The sequence below is a fragment of the Vulpes lagopus genome, chromosome 14 (assembly GCF_018345385.1).
Source record: "Vulpes lagopus strain Blue_001 chromosome 14, ASM1834538v1, whole genome shotgun sequence".
NCBI classification, from domain to species: domain Eukaryota; kingdom Metazoa; phylum Chordata; class Mammalia; order Carnivora; family Canidae; genus Vulpes; species Vulpes lagopus.
The window spans coordinates 18,689,915-18,710,063 of NC_054837.1; the positions used below are offsets into that span (position 1 = coordinate 18,689,915).

Below are 20,149 nucleotides of genomic sequence, written 5' to 3' on the forward strand. Positions count from 1 at the left end.
ACTCACATTGGTGGTGGGCTGGGGAAGAGAAGAAATGGGGAGTGGCTGCCTAGTGGATATGGAGTTTTATTTGATGAAAATACCTGGCTTGGGAACTAGATAGAGTTGGAGGTGCACAATGCTGTAAATGTGCTAAATGCCACTGAATAGTTCACTTTAAAATGGTTAATTTTATGTTATGGGACTTTTACCTCGGTAGAAAAAGTGATAAAGACAGGGAAAAAAATGAATTGGATATCAAAAAACCAAAATGACTTCAAAATAAGATCCCTTGAAATGTATAAAAATGCTTCAAGACACACTAGGGGGCTGCAAAATTGGGCAAATATGCCCAATCATCCAACTCAGAAACCAGGGTCTGAGACATCTGTTTCCCACTACATCACGCTGTTTTCAACAATTTGTTTTCATCTCACTTGTTTTCATCCAATTAGGTTTTGGCCAAATCATATGGCACCCCCAGGCTCTTCTGCATAGGAAAGACTTGGGTTTGGGTCCCAGTTTCTCTCTCTCCCAGCTGTGTGGCCTTGGACAAGTCCCTTTATCTTTCTAAGCCTGTTTTCTCATTTATTAGCAATACTACTCCTTTCATAGGATGGGTTGTTAAGGTAAATAAGATAATGCACACCTCAAGAGCTCTGCAGAAGCCTGAGCATGGAGTAACTGGTTGCCATGCTTGGGCTTTTGTCATGCCCACCCCCTCTGTATTTGGAGGTGACACTTACCTGAGCAATGAACGGAGTAATGAGAGCACCCACTCTTGCCATGCCACTGCAGGTGCCCAGGCCCAGTGCTCGAGTTGCCGTGGGGTAGACCTGAAACACAGCCATCAATGTGGGCTTGAGAAAATGCAGGATCCTTCCTCCTCTTGAGCTCAGGACTGATGGGACTGACCCCATGGGCAAGCCTGCAGTTAGCATGAATTACTGGGGTAGTTGGTGACCACATCAAGAGGTGGGAGACCAGGTGGGGATTCTCATCTCAAAGGGGATAGAAGTTCAACTGAGAGAGAAGGCAAGAAGCCAAGCTGTGGGTGGGAACCCAGTAAGGGGGGTCCTCCCTGCCCCGGGAGGCCCCCAAAGACTCCACCAGGAACTGCAGCCCATTCAGGATTCAGATACTGTTCTTCCTGCCACTTTTCATTCATTTACCTTGAAGCACTGGTCACGGCTCTTCAAAGCATTTCATAAAGACCGTAATGGAAATATTTCCACAGTTTCTCAGTGTGTACCCAGGAGTGACCCTGTGCCTAGCTCTCTCTTAGGCAAAGTGACTGTGCACCTTCCAGGCCAAGGTAATTTAGAAGTAGGCACGTCTTCTCCACTCCCTTCCCCAGTCTGCTTGCTGGACTCCAAGGCACTGGGGCAAGATTTCTCAACTTTGACACCATGGACATTTGGGGATGGGTCCTTCTTCATGATGAGGGGCTGTCCTGTGCATTGTAGGATGTTTAGCAGCATCTCTGGCTTCTACGCACTAGGTGCCAGTAGCACCTTCTACACAGCTGTCCCCGAGTTGTGACAGTCTGAAATATCTGCAGGCCTTGTAAATGTCCTCTGGGGGGCAAAATCACCCTTTGTTAATAGTGGTTGAGGAATTTGCAAGATGCAAGGAACTTGAGTCCCTGAATCACTGTGGAAGTGAAAGCATACCCATATGGACTGTTTCATTCATGAGAAACTTCTGATGTGTCAATTCTATCCACTTGGGGAGTTGTTATAGCAGCGAGCACACCTCTAATAGCTACAGTGCTCGGTGCAGAAGCTTGGGAAGAATGAAGCATGTAAAGGGAAAAACTAAGCTCGTGCATGATCCCGACACTCAGAGATGACCATTGTCACATTTCCATGTATATCCTTCTAGAATTTTCTATGACTGTATACACACCTGCATTAATTTATTTATTCAATCAACAAATATTTTCTAAGTACCTACCATATACATTTACATATGATTTTTTTTTAAGATTTTATTTATTTATTCATAGAGTCAGAGAGAGAGAGAGAGAGGCAGAGACACAGGCAGAGGGAGAAGCAGGCATCATACAGAGAGCCTGATGTGGGACTCGATCCAGGGTCTCCAGGATCACGCCCTGGGCTACAGGCGGCGCTAAACCGCTGCACCACCGGGGCTGCCCTACATATGATATTTTAAGCCACCCAATGACACAGGCAATATATACATATATTCTCCTTATCAGAAATCAAAACACATGAACTCCCTTTGATCTACAAGTTCTCCCAGGAAATGTTCCCCAGAGGTCCCCACTATTATGAAGATTGGAATGGATCCACCCAGATGTGTTAAGTGGTATCATTTCATACTTACCAGTCTGCAATTTGCTTTATCCATTCAGCACTATGTCTTAAAATCCTATGGACATCAGTGTATAGATATATACCCCGTTCTATTTAACTGCTGTAATTGTATTCCGCAATGGGTATTCCACAGTTTACAATTTCATACAGATTGATAGACGGTGTATTAAAAGAAGGTCACAGACACTGTCCAGCAAAAGGAAGTCAGGGGAGGGGGAGAGCTGGGAGGGCTTCTTGGAGGAGGCAGGACTGGTGCTACACCTATGATGCAGTGAAGGGAGCAGGCAGGGTTCAGGATGCTGACTCAAATTGAGAGCTCTGGAGTGCTGTGGGAATGAGGGATAACCTAGACACCCTCCTTCCCCTGGCACAGCATCTGGTACATAATATTCTCCTCCTCCCTTTGCTCCTATCTGAAATAAGATGAAATAAAATACAATAGATATAAAATGAAGAAACCAAAAACCCTGAGTGTGGGAAATTGGACATGCTCCAATGCTATCGTGTGGGGTGTATTCATGCAACATTTTAGAGGGCAAGTTTTCAATTCCTCTCAATGTTTGTAATGTTTATAGGCTTTAACTTAGCAATTCCACATCTTGACATTTATTCTACAGGAAGCACACACGTGCACAAGAGTATATAAAGCTGTTTACCTTGGCATTATTTGTAATAGTAAAAAGCTGGAAAACAGTCCAAATATCCATTAGTAGAATTATTATAAAATTATGATTTGTCTCATACTATACTATATAGTAAAGTATATTAATATATATGTGTATATATACCACATAGTATAATATAATATCTAATATAAAGTATATATATTATATGGTATAGTATATAATACATATGGTATATATAGTATATAGTATAACAGAATAGTATATATAATATATAGTTATATAATATATAGGAGAGTTAAAGGGATGGTATATAATACATATAGTATATATACACTATATGGTATAGTATATATATTAGGATATTATAGGATACATTATATATAGAATATACTGTATATCATATAGTGCAGTGGAGTAGAGCAGCTATTGAAAAGAACAAACTAGATCCACATGTCCTGTGCTCATTGTCTTCAGCTTTCCCCTCCAGAATTCCCCACCTCATTCTCCGCCCTGGGGTTGGCCTACCTGGACCACAAAGGGCTTGCTCCTTGGCCCTCTGGCTTCTGGTTGGGCTCAGCCAATGGGAAGCCCCAGTGGAAGATGGGAAGGAGGTAGAAGAGAGAGGTCTGGGTCTTTATTCTCCTGCTCTTTCCCTGCCAGGTTGATTCAGGCCACATGTATCTTTCAACTAAAGGCCACAATTTCTCTCTATACAGGTCTCTCAGGGACCCTGGAACTCTCCCCTCTCCTCACCCCACTGGCCTTGGACGGCAGAAGTGTCCCCAGCTACCTCCACCCCAGTGCAAGCTCTGGGGGACTGCTTTACTGCTTTCACACCATTGTAATTAGTTCCTTTATTAAATTTCTTCCCGGGGCAGCCCGGGTGGCTCAGTGGTTTAGTGCCACCTTCGGCCCAGGGCGTGATCCTGGAGACCTGGGATCGAGTTCCACGTTAGGCTCCTTGCATGGAGCCTGCTTCTTCCTCTGCCTGTGTCTTTGCCACCCCCCCGCTCTGTGTGTGTGTGTCTCCCATGAATAAATAAATAAAATCTTTTTTAAAAAATAAATTTCTTCCCAGTTGCTCACTTTCCCAATTTGGTACATGCACTAACATAAATTAGTATATGCCTAGAAGAAAACTGAACTATCCAAAAAGCTTGTATCTATGAAGGGGGAATGTGGGGCCCTTTAATTTTTGGTTTTATGCAAATCAATACCATTTGGAACTTTTATGTTGAACATCAGCTTTCATAAGCAGAAAAAAAATGATTGAAAGATAGCCTGAAATAATGAAGAGCTTCACAGTAACTACTCAGACAGACCCACAGACAAATTTCATGCTGAGGATCCCAGGCTGGGTGTTGCTGGAGGCAGAGCTCCCTCCCTCCCCTTCCCAGCTGCTCCCAGACACTTGTCCTACCTCAGGTGTGTAAACATAGGCTGCCTGGAAGCCTCCAGAAATAAATGCTCTTGCAATGAAGAGTAACAGAGTAAGCATATTTCTAGGGAGAGAAAAAAAAAAAAAAGGTGAGCAGGTATTTTTTTCTGTTGGCTTGTTTCAGCAAAGTATTATCTGCCCCAGCAGAATTTATACCCTAGGAATTGGCACAGCCCATCTCCACACCAGCACACCATCTCGGTGCCTTCTCTAAAGGCCTGCCCTTATAAGTCTATCATTCTCCAAAGTTCCAGGTCAAGAGCTGCAAACACCTATGGTGCCCAGGTTGGGGGCAAGGTCAGAGAGAAGTGATATAAATCATTGAAAACCCAGATAGGACTTTCTAGAATCAGGAACCAGCTGAACCAGTGAAAGTAAACTTCTGTGCAGTATTTTTAGGATAATCCTGGTCTCTGACCCTCTGATCCATTGTTCCCATAAATGTCTAAGAACAGCAACACGTCAGGGTGTAAACTACCTCTCCAGGCTTTCCACAAAGTCCTCATCAGCTTTGGTCTGGTACCTCTCCGAGATCAAGAGAGGCACAAGCCACTTCTATCTTGATAGATGGGAAAATGGAGAAATGCCAAAAAGGGATTATACAACAGGAAGTATTTCCGTTGAACAAAGGAATACTTTTAACCCATACATAAACAGTTGTATGCATAATTTCACCGGGAGACAGTGTCAAAAGTCTAAATGTGAGCATGTTGGAGCAAAACCTGGACCAAAGCGCCCTCCTAGTCCTACCCCCAGCGAGTACCCAGGCCCAAATTCGAGTCTGATCTTGTGGTCCAGAGCCCCAGTCCTAGTGAGGGGCTGGGGAGGGGGTGTCTCTCAGATGACCACCAGGAGTGTAGTCCACAGCTTATAGTCCCAAAGAGCCAGTGACCATGACCTAAGATGTGAGTCTGCTGGCTGGGGAGAGCTGGTTTCACAACCCACCTTCCAACACAGATGAACAGCAGGAGGCTGCAGAGGGAGAAGATGACGAAGCAAAGGGCCATGGTCTTCTTGCGGCCCAGGCGGTCAATAATCCATAGAGTCACAAGGACACCTGGGAGAGAGCAGGGGCACCATGGCAGGTGGCTTCCAATATGGCTCCCAATGCCCCCCATCTCCTGGTATTCACACCCTTTATAATTCCCTGCCCCTGAGAGTGAGCTGGACCTAGCGAGTCTCTTCTAATGACTAGAATACAAAAAAGCATTGGGATGTCACTTCTGGGTTGAAGTTATAAAAGAATGTGTGGCTTCCATTTGCTGGCATTCTCTCTCCCTCTGACCCTTCTTGGGAGCTGGCCTAAAAGTGGCCTCTGGCCAACAGTCAGTGGAACTGAGGTTCTCAGTCCAACAACCCTGGAGGCATTGAATCCTGCCAATGACCATGTGAGTGAGTGTAGACCCAGACCCTGCCCCAGTTGAGCTTTCAGATGTGACTGCAGACTCTGAGCAAACACCTCTGTTGCAGTCTTGTCGGATACACTGAAGCAGAGGACCTAGGTAGGCCACTCCCAGCTTCCTGACCCATAGAAACTGTGAGGAATAAATATGTTGTTTGAAGCGACTAAAATATAGGAGAATTTGTTACACAGCAACAGATAACTAATATAGGCACCAAGGGATGTGGCACTCATTGAATCCAGGTAATGGACACCTAAGATGGGAGTCAGAATCACCTGGGTTCTAAGGCCTCCTCTTGCCTCTGACTTGCTATGTGGTCTTGGGTTTGTCCCTTGTCTTCTCTGAGCCTCAGTTACTTCATCTGTAAATGGGACTCAATAAAAATAAGACTCCCTACTTCAATAGAGGCAGTATAGCATGATGCTTATTATGAATAATTAAAAAAAATTTTTTTAATGATAGTCAGAGAGAGAGAGAGAGGCAGAGACACAGGCAGAGGGAGAAGCAGGCTCCATGCACCGGGAGCCCGACGTGGGATCCGATCCCGGGTCTCCAGGATCGCGCCCTGGGCCAAAGGCAGGCGCCAAACTGCTGCGCCACCCAGGAATCCCGAATAATTTTAATAATAATTATTAAATCTGGGCTCAGCACTTTTGGATCTATTATCTTGCTTAATCACCAAAACAAATCCCTAAAATAAATGCTATCAATAGCCCCATTTCCCATACTTATTCCATCAAAAAATTAAGTGCCTACTGTGTGTCAGGAACTGTTCTAAGAGCCTTGGGATGTGCCAGTGAACAGAAACAACAAATCATAAATGTAATAAATAAGAATCATCTGAGTTTCTGAAAGGTAAAATCATGGAAATCATTGACAAGTTATGGTGCTTTAAGTCACAGAAATGGCTACTGGCCATGTGGTCTGACTCTAAGCCCCTAGTCTTACCCACTGGGCTATACTGGGGAAGGGTTGTAGATGAAAGACAGGATAGTATAGGAGTGAAGACTCTGGTCTCTGTGGTGGGACCTCAGTTTTTAGCTCTGCCAGGTGTAGGACACTTAATATTGTAGCTGAGCTCTTCTAGAAGCAGACTCTGGGACAAGGGCCCACATACAAGTGTTTGCTTGAGAGGTAACCCAAAGAAGCACCAGTAGGAGGATGAGAAAGTAAGATTGAGAAGGGAAGGCAAGAGTGTCCATTAAGCAAGTTACCACTGTGGGCAATTGCTATAGAATTCCACTGGGGGGCTCTGGAAGCCAGTGTGGAACATGCATCTTAGAATTTTTATATATCACCAACTCCTGCAGTTATTATTTGAAAGCAGTTCCCAGGTGTTAACTCCCTGGCACTTCTAGCCACCTTGCTTGCTTTTAGATCTTGAGCCTTTCCATTCCTCCTGAGATAGCACTCAGACACAACGACGCAGACACTGGCAGCTGCAAGTTGCAGGAACAGTTTTTGCTGCACCTCTCTGGGCCTTAGTTTCTTCAGTTGTAAAATGGGGATAATTTTGCTACTTCAGAAGACTAAATGGGACATATCTATAAAAAAAATTTAGTATAGAGCCAAATATACATACAGCAAACACTCAATATATACCAGATACTATTATTGTTGTAATCCTTACTGGTTTTTTTAAAGGAAAAAACATAGATCACCTTCACTTTACGTGCAGGTTTGGATTTTTTTTGACATTCCACTGATCCTGGGTGAGTGCTGGTAGAAGACAATTATGCATCTCTTGTATTTCTTAAGTGCAAAGACACCAGCTTCCCTTTGTCCCAAGCTATCATTTCATTTGGAGAGCCAACAGCCTTGAAAGATGGAGATACTGTCTCCTTCCAGAGCAAGGGGCAGGTCTGTTTACTGTCCAGTACAATAAAGATGATGTCTCTCTCTGGAGCAAAAGCTGGGCAGGTTTCCGGCAGCCCATTATAAGAGATTTGAGTTCCCTAAGCCTGGGATTCCTCAGGTAAGCAAAGTGAAAAAGGGACTGAAGAAAAATACTCGGACGTCAAGGAAAACTGTGGAATACAAGGGTCAAGAATATAGGGAGTAGTAGGTCAATCAGGCCCATGGAAGAGAACACTCAGGGAATTCCTCAAGTAGCAACCATCATCTTATCAGCTTTTGTATGCATTTTGGTGAGCTGGTTCTTACCAAAGGACCAGAGTTAGAGCACAACACCTATACCCGCTTACACTTGCACGTGTAGCATCTACCTGGACCCTCTCTCATCATCCTCGTGAGACTTGGGAGCAAGGGGTGCTGACACTTATAGACAGGTCATTGCTTGCTAGTCTCTGTCTCTGACCCAGGAATCTCTTGTCTTCTGTCAGTGAGTGTGACAATGGGCAGCCTAGTTTGTTAGCCTTCAAATAGAGTAGCCGTCACAGTTCTTGTCACCTTGTAGCTAAGGGTTGAAAAAATAATCTCCAGCTCCCCTAGAAAGGGAATTTGCTTCCAGGCAGCACCAGGTGGAACCACCAGATGAACAGCTGCCACGTTCACAGGCTTCCTTGCCCCAGCCCCACCTCACACAGGTTCCTCACCTGGGAACTCAGAGAGAGTAGTCCACAGCAGATCCATGTAATCCTCCTCACTGAGGTACTCACAGGCCAGGCTGCATTTCGCTTCTACTGCCTTCTTCTGGCTAGAGACTGGGGAGGTGGGAGACAGGAGAAAGAAGAGCCATGCATAGAACCTTGAACCACACCCTCCTGCTCCCCCTCCTCGTTCCCTGGGTGTGATTCAGCTGGGATACGTGGAAAGAGCCCAGGCTCCGGAGTGAGACAGACTCAGATGTGAATCCCAACCAGCAGAGCTATAGCTTTATCTCTCTGAGCCTCAGTTTCTTCATTAAACTGGAGCTAATAAAACCACTGTGCAAGGTAGTTGGGAGAATGAAATCAGGCTGTGCTTATGAAGGTGCTTAGCCCAGAATTGGCACATACTATGTGTTTTCATGGCAGACAGACTCCAGGGTGGCCTTTATGTTCCCCACCTATATATTTTTTAAAGATTTTATTTATCTTTAAAAAGAGAGAGAGAGAGAGAGCATAGAAGGAGAGGGAGAGAATCAGGCTCAGCTGATCAACGTGGGGCTCAATCCCAGGACCCTGAGATCATGACCTGAGCAGAAGGCAGACGCTTAACCTTTTGAGCCACCCAGGTGTCCTGGTCCCCACCTATATTATCGGGCCCCCGTTACTTCCTTGATCCTACCTTCAGTCTCTCCCTTGCTCTGCTCACTGTACTCCAACCACACCGATCTCCTTGCTGTTCCTTCAACACTTCTGCCTCAGCATCTTTGCACTGGCTGCCTCTTCCTGGATTGCTCTTTATATACCCCTGTGACTAATTTCCCCACCCCTTCATGTCTTTCTTTCTTTTTAAAGATTTATTTATTCATGAGAGCCACAGACTGAGAGAGAGAGAGGCAGAGACACAGGCAGAGAGAGAAGCAGGCTCCATGCAGGGAGCCTGATGCGGGACTCGATCCCAGATCCTGGGATCACAGCCTGAGCCAAAGGCAGGCGCCCAACCCCTGAGCCACCCAGGCATCCCTCATGTCTTTCTTTAAATCTCACCTCATGGAGGCCATCTTGATCATCCCATTTAAAACTTCAACCTACTCACTGCCCCTTACTCTGCCCCTCATTCTTGACCTCCCTTATCCTGCTCAACTATCTTTTCTTCCCCATACATTTGTTAAGAAATAGCATGGAATTCTTCAAAATGAGCAAAATGTTTTGTCTAATGCACCCTTACAGGTTGTAGCCCCTTTCATTATCTTTGATCTATGCACATTATAAAATACTGATATTAATGCAGGGCACCTGGGTGGCACAGTTAGTTAAGCATTTGCCTTTGGGTCAGGTCATGATCTCAGGGTCCTGGAATCAAGCTCCAAATGGAGGTCCTTGCTCAGCAGGGAGCCTGCTTCTCCCTCTTGTCCCTGCTTGTGCTCTCTCTCTCTCTCTCTCTCTCTCAAATAAATAAAATCTTTTAAAAAGAGAGAATATTGATATTAATGCAATTGATTCTTGTCCATCAAAATGTAAATTGTGTCTAGTGATGCAATTGATTGTCTTATGTGTACTGACAAATCGCACCTCCAACTGAAAAGCCTTTTCAGTATTTCTGATTGCCTCTATACATTTATTTTTTGAATTCTCCTTTGAACCAGTTGTAACCTCTTACTGGCATTAGTAGACAATCCTCCATGGGTTGCTCACATTTCTGCATGTTTCATAAGCAAAGACACCAACTGTCTTTGTTCTGGACTACCTTTTCAAGGACCTTTAACCAACAACTTTGACAGGAAGGATCTACCTTTGGAGCATGGGGCAGGTTTGCTGATAGCCTTGGGAGGCACAGGGTCTCCCCGCAGGGCAAGAGCAGGCTTTACCTGCTTTAACCCTTTACCATCCAGTAGAAGAGAGCTAGATGCCCTAAGCTCAGAGATCCTCACTCTTAACATAACCCATTGCTTTTCCAGGTGTTACCTCCCTCTTCACATTGCCCTGTGGGAATGGGAGCTCCTTACCACCGGTGTAAGGAAATGCTGATACTTATCTCCTGCTATTATTGTGAGTAATAAAGTCTTTTGTCTCTGATCCAGGAGTGTTGTGTCTTTTTGTGAGCATCTGTGGAAGCTGTGGGAGGCTAACTTGTTAGCTTACAAATAGGTAAATCCTCAGACTTTTCACAGTTCTTACCTGGTTCATTCATTACTTGATGGGTTAAATAAAATAAAATGTTTGACATGTTTCATTGTATATTTGTATGAGAGGCATGATTTTACCTTTTCTTTAAACATTTTTCTTTAGCACACCTATCACCTGCCAACATGCAAGTTTTGTTTACTTATTATGCTATTCTCTCTCTTTTTCTCTTTCTTCACCAAAATATGAGCTCAAAGGGTAGGGATATTTGTCTTTTGTATTCACTGATGTATCCTAACACCTAGATCAGTACCTGGCAGATAGAAAATATTGAATGAATGACTTGTCGAAGGTCACACAACCACTTGGTGCTAGAACTCAGGCTCCCTGATTTCCAGCTATGGGCTTGTTCCACAGTATCACTTTTCCACTCAGGTATAAGAAAGAGCTTTAAACAGGAGTTGGTAAACTATCACCTGAAGGTCAAATCTGGTTTCCTGCCTATTTCTGCCTGGCCTGGATACTAAAAATGGTTTTTACATTTTAAAATGATTTTTAAAGATCAAAAAGGAATAACACTTGACATAAAATGATATGCAATCCAAATTTACAGTCATGAATAAGGTTTTATCAGAACACAAACAATGTTTGTTCGTTAACCTATTGACCACAGCTACTTTCCTGCTCCACAGCAGAGGTGTATGGCCCACAAAGCCTAAAGTATTGACTCTCTGGCACTTTTTAAAAAAGATTTTATTTATTTATTCATGAGAGATGGAGAGACAGAGAGAGAGAGAGAGAGAGGCAGAAAGGCAGAGACACAGGCAGAGGGAGAAGCAGGCTCCATGCAGGGAGCCTGATGTGGGACTCGATCCCAGGTCTCCGGATCACACACTGGGCTAAGGGCAATGCTAAACCACGGAGTCCCCGGGGGTGCCCTCTCTGGCCCTTTATAGATAAAGTCTACCAACTTGTGCTTTGTAACATTCCCCTGGATCCTCTGCTTTGCTTAAGTGGATCCACTGTTAGGAGCATGTGATTTATACTCAATCTACACTAAACCCCAGATCTGCAACTGAACCACCAACTCATTAAATCCTTGTACCAATAAACCAAACTATTAGCTAATATTCTAGAGGCTTAATATGAAAAAGGTAACTAGGTAAATCCCGCAGACAAGCAAGAACTTGATCCCTTTATCCTTCTACCCTGGGTTCAATGTTAGGAACCTTTTTTTAAAAAAAAATAGAATGGTTTGAAAGCCCAGGATTTGCATAGACTTTGCTTTCTTTTTTAAGAGTTTATTTATTTGAGAGAGAGAGAAAGAGTGGTGGGGAGGGGCAAAGGGAGAGGGAGGGAGAGAAGCAAGCTCCCTGCTGAGCAGGAAGCCCCACTAAAGGCAGGGCTCCATCCCAGGACCTGGAGATCATGACCTGAGTAGAAGGCTGATCCTCAACTGCCTGAGCCACTCAGGTGCCTAGACTATGCTTTCTATTTGTTCTTTTTGTCCAGTGGTTCCACCTCTAGCTGCACAATAGAATCACCTGGGGAGCTTTTAAAAGCCACTAATCTCTCGGTCCAGAGATGCTGATTAAATTGGTCTGGGCTTTGTTTAACCTGGTGCTGGTGTTGTTTAAAAGCTCCCCCCAGGTGATTCTGTTGTGTGGCCAGAGTTGAGATACAACCTGGTTCTCAGATTTCACATGCACATGAAATTGCTGCATAGGGTCATGGCCACCAGACTCAGGGCTGTACATCACTGAGCTCTTTAAGTGACATAAGATATGACTGCTGTAATGTCACTTCTATCATGACAAGATTGTTCAGCTTTCTACAGAGTATCTTGGAGACCACAGTCCAGGTCTTCTATGCTCAGATTTGGCAGAGACTTTCTCCTAGAAGTCTGCATGGTAAAGCCACTGGCCTTTGTGCATGGCCCAGGTCAGGAGAGGTGGAACCTGGGGTGAGCATGCACGTACGACTGTATATGGTGGGAATAGGGTAGTTTGATACTCACTGCTGCAGACATCTCCTGCCTGAAAGAGCTCAGTGGTGAGCAGAACTAATCCATAGTAAGAAAACGCATTGGAAAACCTGTCAGAAAGGAAACAAGAAGAGGTAAAGAAATGATGAGAGATATGCAAGTCCCCTTTCCCCATCCCCTCAGGAAGGACTTGCATCTATAGCAGTGAGGACCAGTCTTTGGATATGGGTGACACAGGGATGTTGGGGGGTTTTCCTGGAGCCCTTAAACAGGCAAATGGTGTACAAAGCATAGTGATATGATTAAGGGACGTGATCTTGGGTCATTTAAAAGACCAAGAACAGCATTATATCACAGAGAACACTCAAAGCTGGTTATTCAACTGGCAATAGGGAAAACAAGTATAAGGGACCAAAATTTGGAAGAACACAGTTGTGGCTGACATCTCTCAGGGCTTCTGGGCCAAGCTGGTCAACACGGAGAGAGGAGGGGCAAGCTTTGATAATACAGAACACTGGGCTCCAGCTCTGCCCTTGAACTCCTGAGAGCTGGATCAACTCACCAAGCATTTATTAAACACCTGCTGTGTGCCCTGTACAAGCATGGATTCTACAGACTTCCCTAAAATTTCAGAACAGAATGAAACAGTTAATTAATTTCCGATGGTCCCAGGAACTATAACACTCAAGCCTGTAGGACCAGAACATTCTCATCCTGTGATACAGTCACGTGGAAACTGTCATAATCAGACCACAGTAATGAATTTCCTTGGGTTACAATATGTGCTAGCAAATTTAGCGATTTCTGTAGCATGCAAAAATTAGTCTTTAATTAATTGCTTTTGTATTTGGGTAGTGTTGCATGCAAAGATAGATATCCTCAACCTGGTCTCTCACCGCCACTCCCTTTTTAAAAATCCTACAGATTCTACACTTGGGCACAGAATAGGTATCTAATAAATGCCTGGTTCAGCTCTCAGGAATGCAGGGGCAGAACTGGAGCCCAGTTCTGTGTATTATCAAAGCTTTCCCCTCCCCTTTCTTGCAATTGAACACTTTTCAGGGCAATCTCCCGCTAATTAGCACCTCTACTCAAAGGTGCATGGGAAAAGTGAGAACTAGTTAAAGTAGAATGCAGAGTGTTAGCAAGGTCCCTTCTGCACACTGTTCATGCTGTCTGTATACATGATTTGCTAGAAAGAAAGTTCAAGGAATAGCTGAGATTTAACTAGTTGTGGATTTTCAGGTTATTACTCTGTACAAATCCCTCCCTCCCATCCTGCCCACATCCTGTCAGAATGGCTGTTTTTTTTTTTGTTGTTGTTTTTTTAAGGAAAATACATACCACCACTGGTGGTATCCAAGGCCATATGAGCCAAGAAGGCAACTTAATGGAGTGGGTATATTAAATATCATTGTGACAAAAATTCCTTTTACATTTCCTTTTAATTACAGTTGACCCTTGGACAACATGGGTTTGAACTGCTCAGGGCCCCCTTGTAAAGAGATTTTTTTCAATAAACACAGTACACTACTGCAAGTACATTTTCTCTCCACATCATCTTAATAGCATTTTCTTTCCTCTAAGCTTACTTTAAGATATAGTATATAATAGATATAACATACAAAACATGTGTTTATTGTTTATGTTATCAGTATGTCTTCTGGTCAATAGGAGGCTATTAGTTAAGTTTTGGGGAGTCAAAAAAAATTTTTGCTCAGGGGTCTGTGCCTTTAACCCCCTTCTGCATTGTTCTTCAACTGTATTTTGGTGGTTTCCTAGTCTCATTTACTTGCTAATGAGTCCCTAACACCTACCCTCTCTCTGTGTCTCTTTATTAAATACAGCAGTTCAGTGTCTTGGCAAATCATCAATCTAGCTACTGTTTACTGTATTTCTCTTGAAAATCTATGGCCTGCAATTAAGGTTTGTTTCTTTAAAGCAGACGTAAAATTCCCTCTTAGAAGACATCTATCTGAACCCTTGTGCCCTATTGGTGGGAATGCAAACGGGGTAGCCACTCTGGAAGAGTTTGGAAATTCCTCAAAGAATTAAAAATAGAACTACCCTATGATCCAGTAACTGTATTACTGGGTATTTACCCAAAGAATAGAAAAACACTAATTTAAAAGGATATATGCACCTGTATGTTTATTGCAGCATTATTTAAACATAGCCACGTGGGAGCAGCCCATGTCCATCATTAGATGAATGGATAAAGAAACTGTATGTATATGTATGTATATAACATACATAATATACACACACATACAGATACACACAATGTAATATTATTCTGCTATAAAAAAAGAATGAAATCTTGCCATTTGTAATGACAGGGATGGAGCTAGAGAGTGTAAGGCTAAGTGAAATAAGTCAGAGAAAGACAAATACTATATGATTTCACTCATGTGGAATTCAAGAAACAAAATAAATAATGGAAAAGAAAAAGAGACAAACCAAAAAACAAACTCTTAACCATAGAAAACAAACTGATGGTGACCAGAGGGAAGGTTGGAAGGTGGATTGATGAAATAGATGATGAGGATTAAGAGTACATTTATCATGATGAGCACTGAGCGATGTATAAACTTGCCGAGTCACTACCTTGTATACGTGAAACTAAAATAACACTGCATGTTATCTATATTGGAAATAAAATTTAAAACTTAATTTAAAAAAGACATTTATCTGAGTAAGAAGTGAGTCCAATTAAAGAAAAAGACTAAGAAAATAATAGTACAGGTGATACCTGGATAAGGCAGAGATCAGGAAAGTGATGCTTAAACCACTGAATTTTGTAACTGTTGCCTCAGATCAAAGAGTTCTTTGTGCATCATATAAAACAGAACCCAAAACAGAGCATAGGCAGAAGGGAATCAAAGTGTCAAGAAACAGTTCTTACCATATAAACCAGAGCAACAAAGTTGTCCATCTAAAATGGGGCGTGAAAAGATCCTTCATTCTGCCTCGGTCTTCCTGTTTCAAGACAAGGACATGCTGTTTGCTCTCCTTTTCTCCAGCTGGCACTAGCCAGAGACTGGTGGACACCCACGACTGGGAGGGAGGTTGCTAGTGGGCTAATGCTCAGGATCCGAGAACCCAGGACTCAATCCCCCAGCACAAAGTCCCCCAGCCCGGTGAGGCCCTCCAGCTAGGATCTAGCAACGTCTGCAGGCTTGATTGCCCAAGGATTGAGAAATTCTGCAATCCCCAACCCCAGCCTGAAATCCTGGAGACACGAAGTCAACTCCATCGGCTTGGCTCCCAAAGACTCTCTGGTGGTCCCATGGACCCAGGGAGTAGACAGTCAGTCCAAGAGAGTCTAACCATTTCATGCTCTGCCTAAGCCAGCTCTAGGTCAAGATCACAAAAATGAATGTGCTGAAAATCAATTCACCAAAAGCCAATGTGTCAAAAGATTGATTAAAATGACTCACTTGCTAATTTCATATAATTTGCTAATATATCAAATCTTTGCCCTAGAATGTTCTTTTTTTTCCTAGATTTTATTTATTTATTTGAGAGAGAGAGAGAAAGATGAGCAGGGGGAGGGGCAGTGGGAGAGGGAGAAGCAACCTCCCCACTGAGCAGGGAGCCTGACTCTGGGCTCCAACCCTCATGATCTGAGCTGAAGGCAGATACTTAACAGACTGAGACACTCTACAGAGCTCTTTTTAAGAGTATATTCTATGACTGTGATTATATTTTTCTTAGATATATTTAACCAATATATTTTTCTTAGTTTGAGAAATGCTTATTTAAACATGCTAAATGCACAAAAAAAAACCAAACATGCTAAATGCTTAAAAAAAGATTATGGATTATAGGTGGTTTAGTCTCTGTGAATAAAAATGTATTTTTTTAGTACCTGAAAAGACAATATTCACTAATAATGTTTCTTGAATATATTTGAGAATGTATTTGTATTCAACAAATTCAACAAATATTTTGGAATAGATTCATTAATATATTTGTAGAGAGAACATTTTGAGGAATAAATGTATCAATATATACATAGGAAAAATATATTCCCATTTATTACATATATTCAAAAAGAATGATCCTTAAAACATGTTTTTTGTAAAAAGATACATTCCCAAGTTTCTTTTTCCTGAGAAAATTGGCTTTTGGAGAATTGGTCTGCTTCTGCTCTTTTTGCTGGTCTCAGGATTTACCACGTCCCATGATGCACACACTCCCATGCAGGTGCACAGACACACATAGGACGCAGACAGTGGGCCAGGCACTGACCTGTCTGGAGATGATGAGTTTCCCCAGCGGCATGGGCGCTCCATTTTCCGTAGCTATCCTCTTTAAGGTGGCGATGGCCTTTTCCTGATTCCCAGACAGCACATCATACCTTGCGCTCTCTGGCAGCCACTGTGGGGATAGGTGTGGCAGGTTAGGATGGAACAGGACACTGGGTGTCAGCCACATATGCCATCTAGTTGTGGTGTCTTTAAGGATGAGGGCTCTGGAATGGGTTCATGTAGTTATGATTGCTATTATTATTATTAATGGGTGTTGCTGTCATAGTCCCCCCCCAATATCTTAAAAATAATCCTTACAGGACAGTGTCCTCCTTCACCCCCTCCCCACTGAATATAGTGAGTAGCAGGAGGCCAAGAGACAAAGAATGAGATGTCTTAAAGGATACCTACAAAACACAGGACCGCAAAGAGGAGCAGCGGGACAGCCGAGAGGATGAGTAGCCAGCGCCAGCCCAGGCTGGGCATCACAAACACAGCCAGGATGACCTCGAACACTGTCCCGATGGCCCAGAAGACCTGGCACAGGAAAATAAGATTAGTGATGGGAGCAGCATGTTAGCACATGAGCAATGTCAGAATCATTGTAGACAATGCAACTGATATGGGAAAGGGGTCGTTGGGGTCTGTAAAGTCAGAATGGCCACCACTTTTCCGGTAGTCCATATGGTTGGGCCAGGGCGACCATGTTGTCCATCTCCTGTGGGTGCCATCCACATGGTTAATATTTGCAAGGTACCCATTGGAGTGTACAATGTGGCAGCTCAAGTTAATGAGATCAGTGCTCCCTCCTGTGAGGTCAATATGGTAATTGGCACATTGGTTTTTATCTACTGACATCCATACCTCTTGACCAATAGGGCCCTAGTATCCTTTGTCACAATTGCCTCTTCCCTACAGGGCTGAATATCTTCTGTGTGCCTCTTGGAGTCACTCCCCATCCTTTCCCATCTTGCCCTTTGTATGTGCTGCACACCAGCTCCCTGTCTTGGCTTCCCACTGAGGGCAGCCAATAAGAAGCCCCACAGGAAATGGGAGGGAAGGGGGGAAGGTAAGAGAGGTTGGGGCATTTATTCCTCTGGCTCCCTTTCCACCAGGTAGTAATGGGCTGGCTGCATCTCTCAGCAAAAGATCACAGCTCCTGTCCAACAGCTCTTGACATACAACTCTCTCTCTCCCTCTCTCTCTCTCTCTCTCTCTCTCTCTGGACTGCTAATTACTTCCTGCCTTTGCCTGGCAACTGGAACTTCAAGCCGGGGGTTATTTAGAAATAGTCCCTTTATCCAACCCTCTTCAAATTATCCTAATTTGAGTATGCTGTCTCCTGCCGGAACCCTGCAACTATTGTCCATTGCCAAATGGTCCTTTAGCTTCCCCATCAGTTCTGGGAGTCTGTGAGAGGCTTCCTAAATCCCGGTTTGCTTAAACATAGTTTATTTTTGTTGCTGACAACCAGGGGTGATAGTCAAAATGTCTAAGAAACTGGTACAGTACTGACCAACCAGAATGGATACCAGACACCAGTCATATACTCCCAACACACGCACACCATGACTGAGCCAGGAGTTAACTTGGGGTTCTAAGGGGTTTTATGAGAGCATAGGGTGTCAGGTGATGAGGAGAAATCAGAGACCAGGATCTGCTGGCACAGATGCATCTCAATATTTGAACAGTTGGTTGATCCATACCAATGTGGACCAGCTAACTACCATCCTTACTGGTCAGGGGTAGATGTAGCCAGGGTGGTAACCTGGGCTGTGGGGTAAATGTAATTAATGCTGTCAATGTGGTCATGTTGACTAAAGAGGTCAGAATGGCATCATCGTCATCACTGTAGGCATCAGTGTCCAGAGAGGACAAATAAACCCTACTGCCATTGCATGGAGAGGGGACATTGGGCAGCTACATATTTGCCCTGAGAGCTTCCACATCATGAGTGGGAAATGGTCACAAGATCCTGGCAGAAAGAAGGCTTGAGAGGGACTAGCTGGACCAAGAGCATTTTAAGGCCGCCTTTAGGCTGCAAAGGTGGCCACCAACACAAGATACAGGTGAGTCTGGATGCAAACAGGGGTAGAGGGTGATATGGATGAGGGCAGGGAGTTTTGGTCTCCTTAGGCTGTCCTCTTCGGCAGCAACTCTTAGATAAATACCATTTCCAGGGATGCCTGGATGGCTCAGAGATTGAGCCTTTGCCTTTGGCTCAGGGTGTGAACCCAGAATTTCAGGATCAAGTCCCACACTGTGCTCCCTGCATGGAGCCTGCTTCTCCCTCTGCCTATATCTCTGCCTTCTCTCTGTATCTCTCATGAATAAATAAATAAAATCTTTAAAAAAAACCCACAACATTTCCAGAACAAGAATGACATACCACCTGCCTGCCACCATTTTCTTTTTAAGAAATTGAATTTTTGTTGTCAATCAAAGCACTTATCTGTATAGTAGGGAAAAAAACCAAACCAACCATGTCCTAATTGACATAACTGACAAACTCCCATTTCCTTATCCTGTGGCTCAGGACACCTGAGAATCTCCTGCTCAGGGACTGAGCACTCTTGGGGAACCCAGACCCCCTTCCTTACCTCAATCAGCAAAATACACTTAGCTCTGGCCTTCATGGGAAGGAACTCAGCATATAGCGTCACCCTGAAAGCAGAGAGACAGGAAAGGAGTTAAGGTTAGGACTGCCACAGCTTTCTGAATTTCTTTTCTTTTCTTTTTTTTTTTAAGTATTTATTTATTTATTTAGTTGTTTGTTTATTTATTTATTTGAGAGAGAGAGAGAGTGCAAGAGAGCAGGGAGAGGAGCAGAGGGAGAGGGACAAGCAGACTCTGTGCTGAGCAGGGGGCCTGACATGGGGCTCAGTCTCATGACTCTGAGATCATGACCTGAGCAGAAATCAAGAATCTGACACATTCTGAATTTCTGGGCCAACATTCCTCTGAGGGTGGTCTGTGGACCACTTAACTTCAGAATTTTCTGGGAGGATGGCTAAGTACATTGATCCCCAAGCCCTTCCCTAGATCACTGGGAACAGACTCTCAGGGGTGGGGTTCTGGCATCTGCATACTTAACTAACTCCCCACATGGTTTTCGAATTTAATAACTGCTGCCATGGAGCCCTACCCACAACCTAGGAAATCTAGGGGAAAATAGGGTGTGAGATAATGGGCACTTCAATCTAGAATTGAAAAAAATTATTCAGGTTATCCCTAATGCTCATGTCCTGAATAGTCTTAAAGAGTATGGGTCTTTCATTCTGTAGGATGCCCCTCATCCTAAGTCCATCTGAAGTCTCCCTGAGACCAGACTCAGGCCACATTTGCTTGGCAAGAACCCCACAGAAATGATACTAAGCTCTCCCCAATGCCTTACATCAGGGCCACATGATGTCAACTCATCTCATTGCTGCTGACATTAACCTTCGTCATTGGATCA

The 20,149-nt window shown here is 43.8% G+C and overlaps 1 protein-coding gene across 1 annotated transcript in view; it reads right to left on the reverse strand.

Annotated features, from left to right (window-relative positions):
- The window catches only part of LOC121475689 (SV2 related protein), a 71,085-nt gene that overhangs the window by 2,352 nt on the left and 48,584 nt on the right, over positions 1-20,149 (reverse strand). Inside the window, exons 7-15 of the mRNA XM_041729210.1 lie at positions 19,293-19,356; positions 17,104-17,229; positions 16,694-16,822; positions 15,345-15,418; positions 12,473-12,549; positions 8,341-8,448; positions 5,328-5,439; positions 4,365-4,446; positions 726-815 (exon numbers count right to left, since the gene is read on the reverse strand). Coding sequence (XP_041585144.1) covers positions 726-815; positions 4,365-4,446; positions 5,328-5,439; positions 8,341-8,448; positions 12,473-12,549; positions 15,345-15,418; positions 16,694-16,822; positions 17,104-17,229; positions 19,293-19,356 — 862 coding nt within the window. The remainder of the gene's footprint in view (positions 1-725; positions 816-4,364; positions 4,447-5,327; positions 5,440-8,340; positions 8,449-12,472; positions 12,550-15,344; positions 15,419-16,693; positions 16,823-17,103; positions 17,230-19,292; positions 19,357-20,149) is intronic.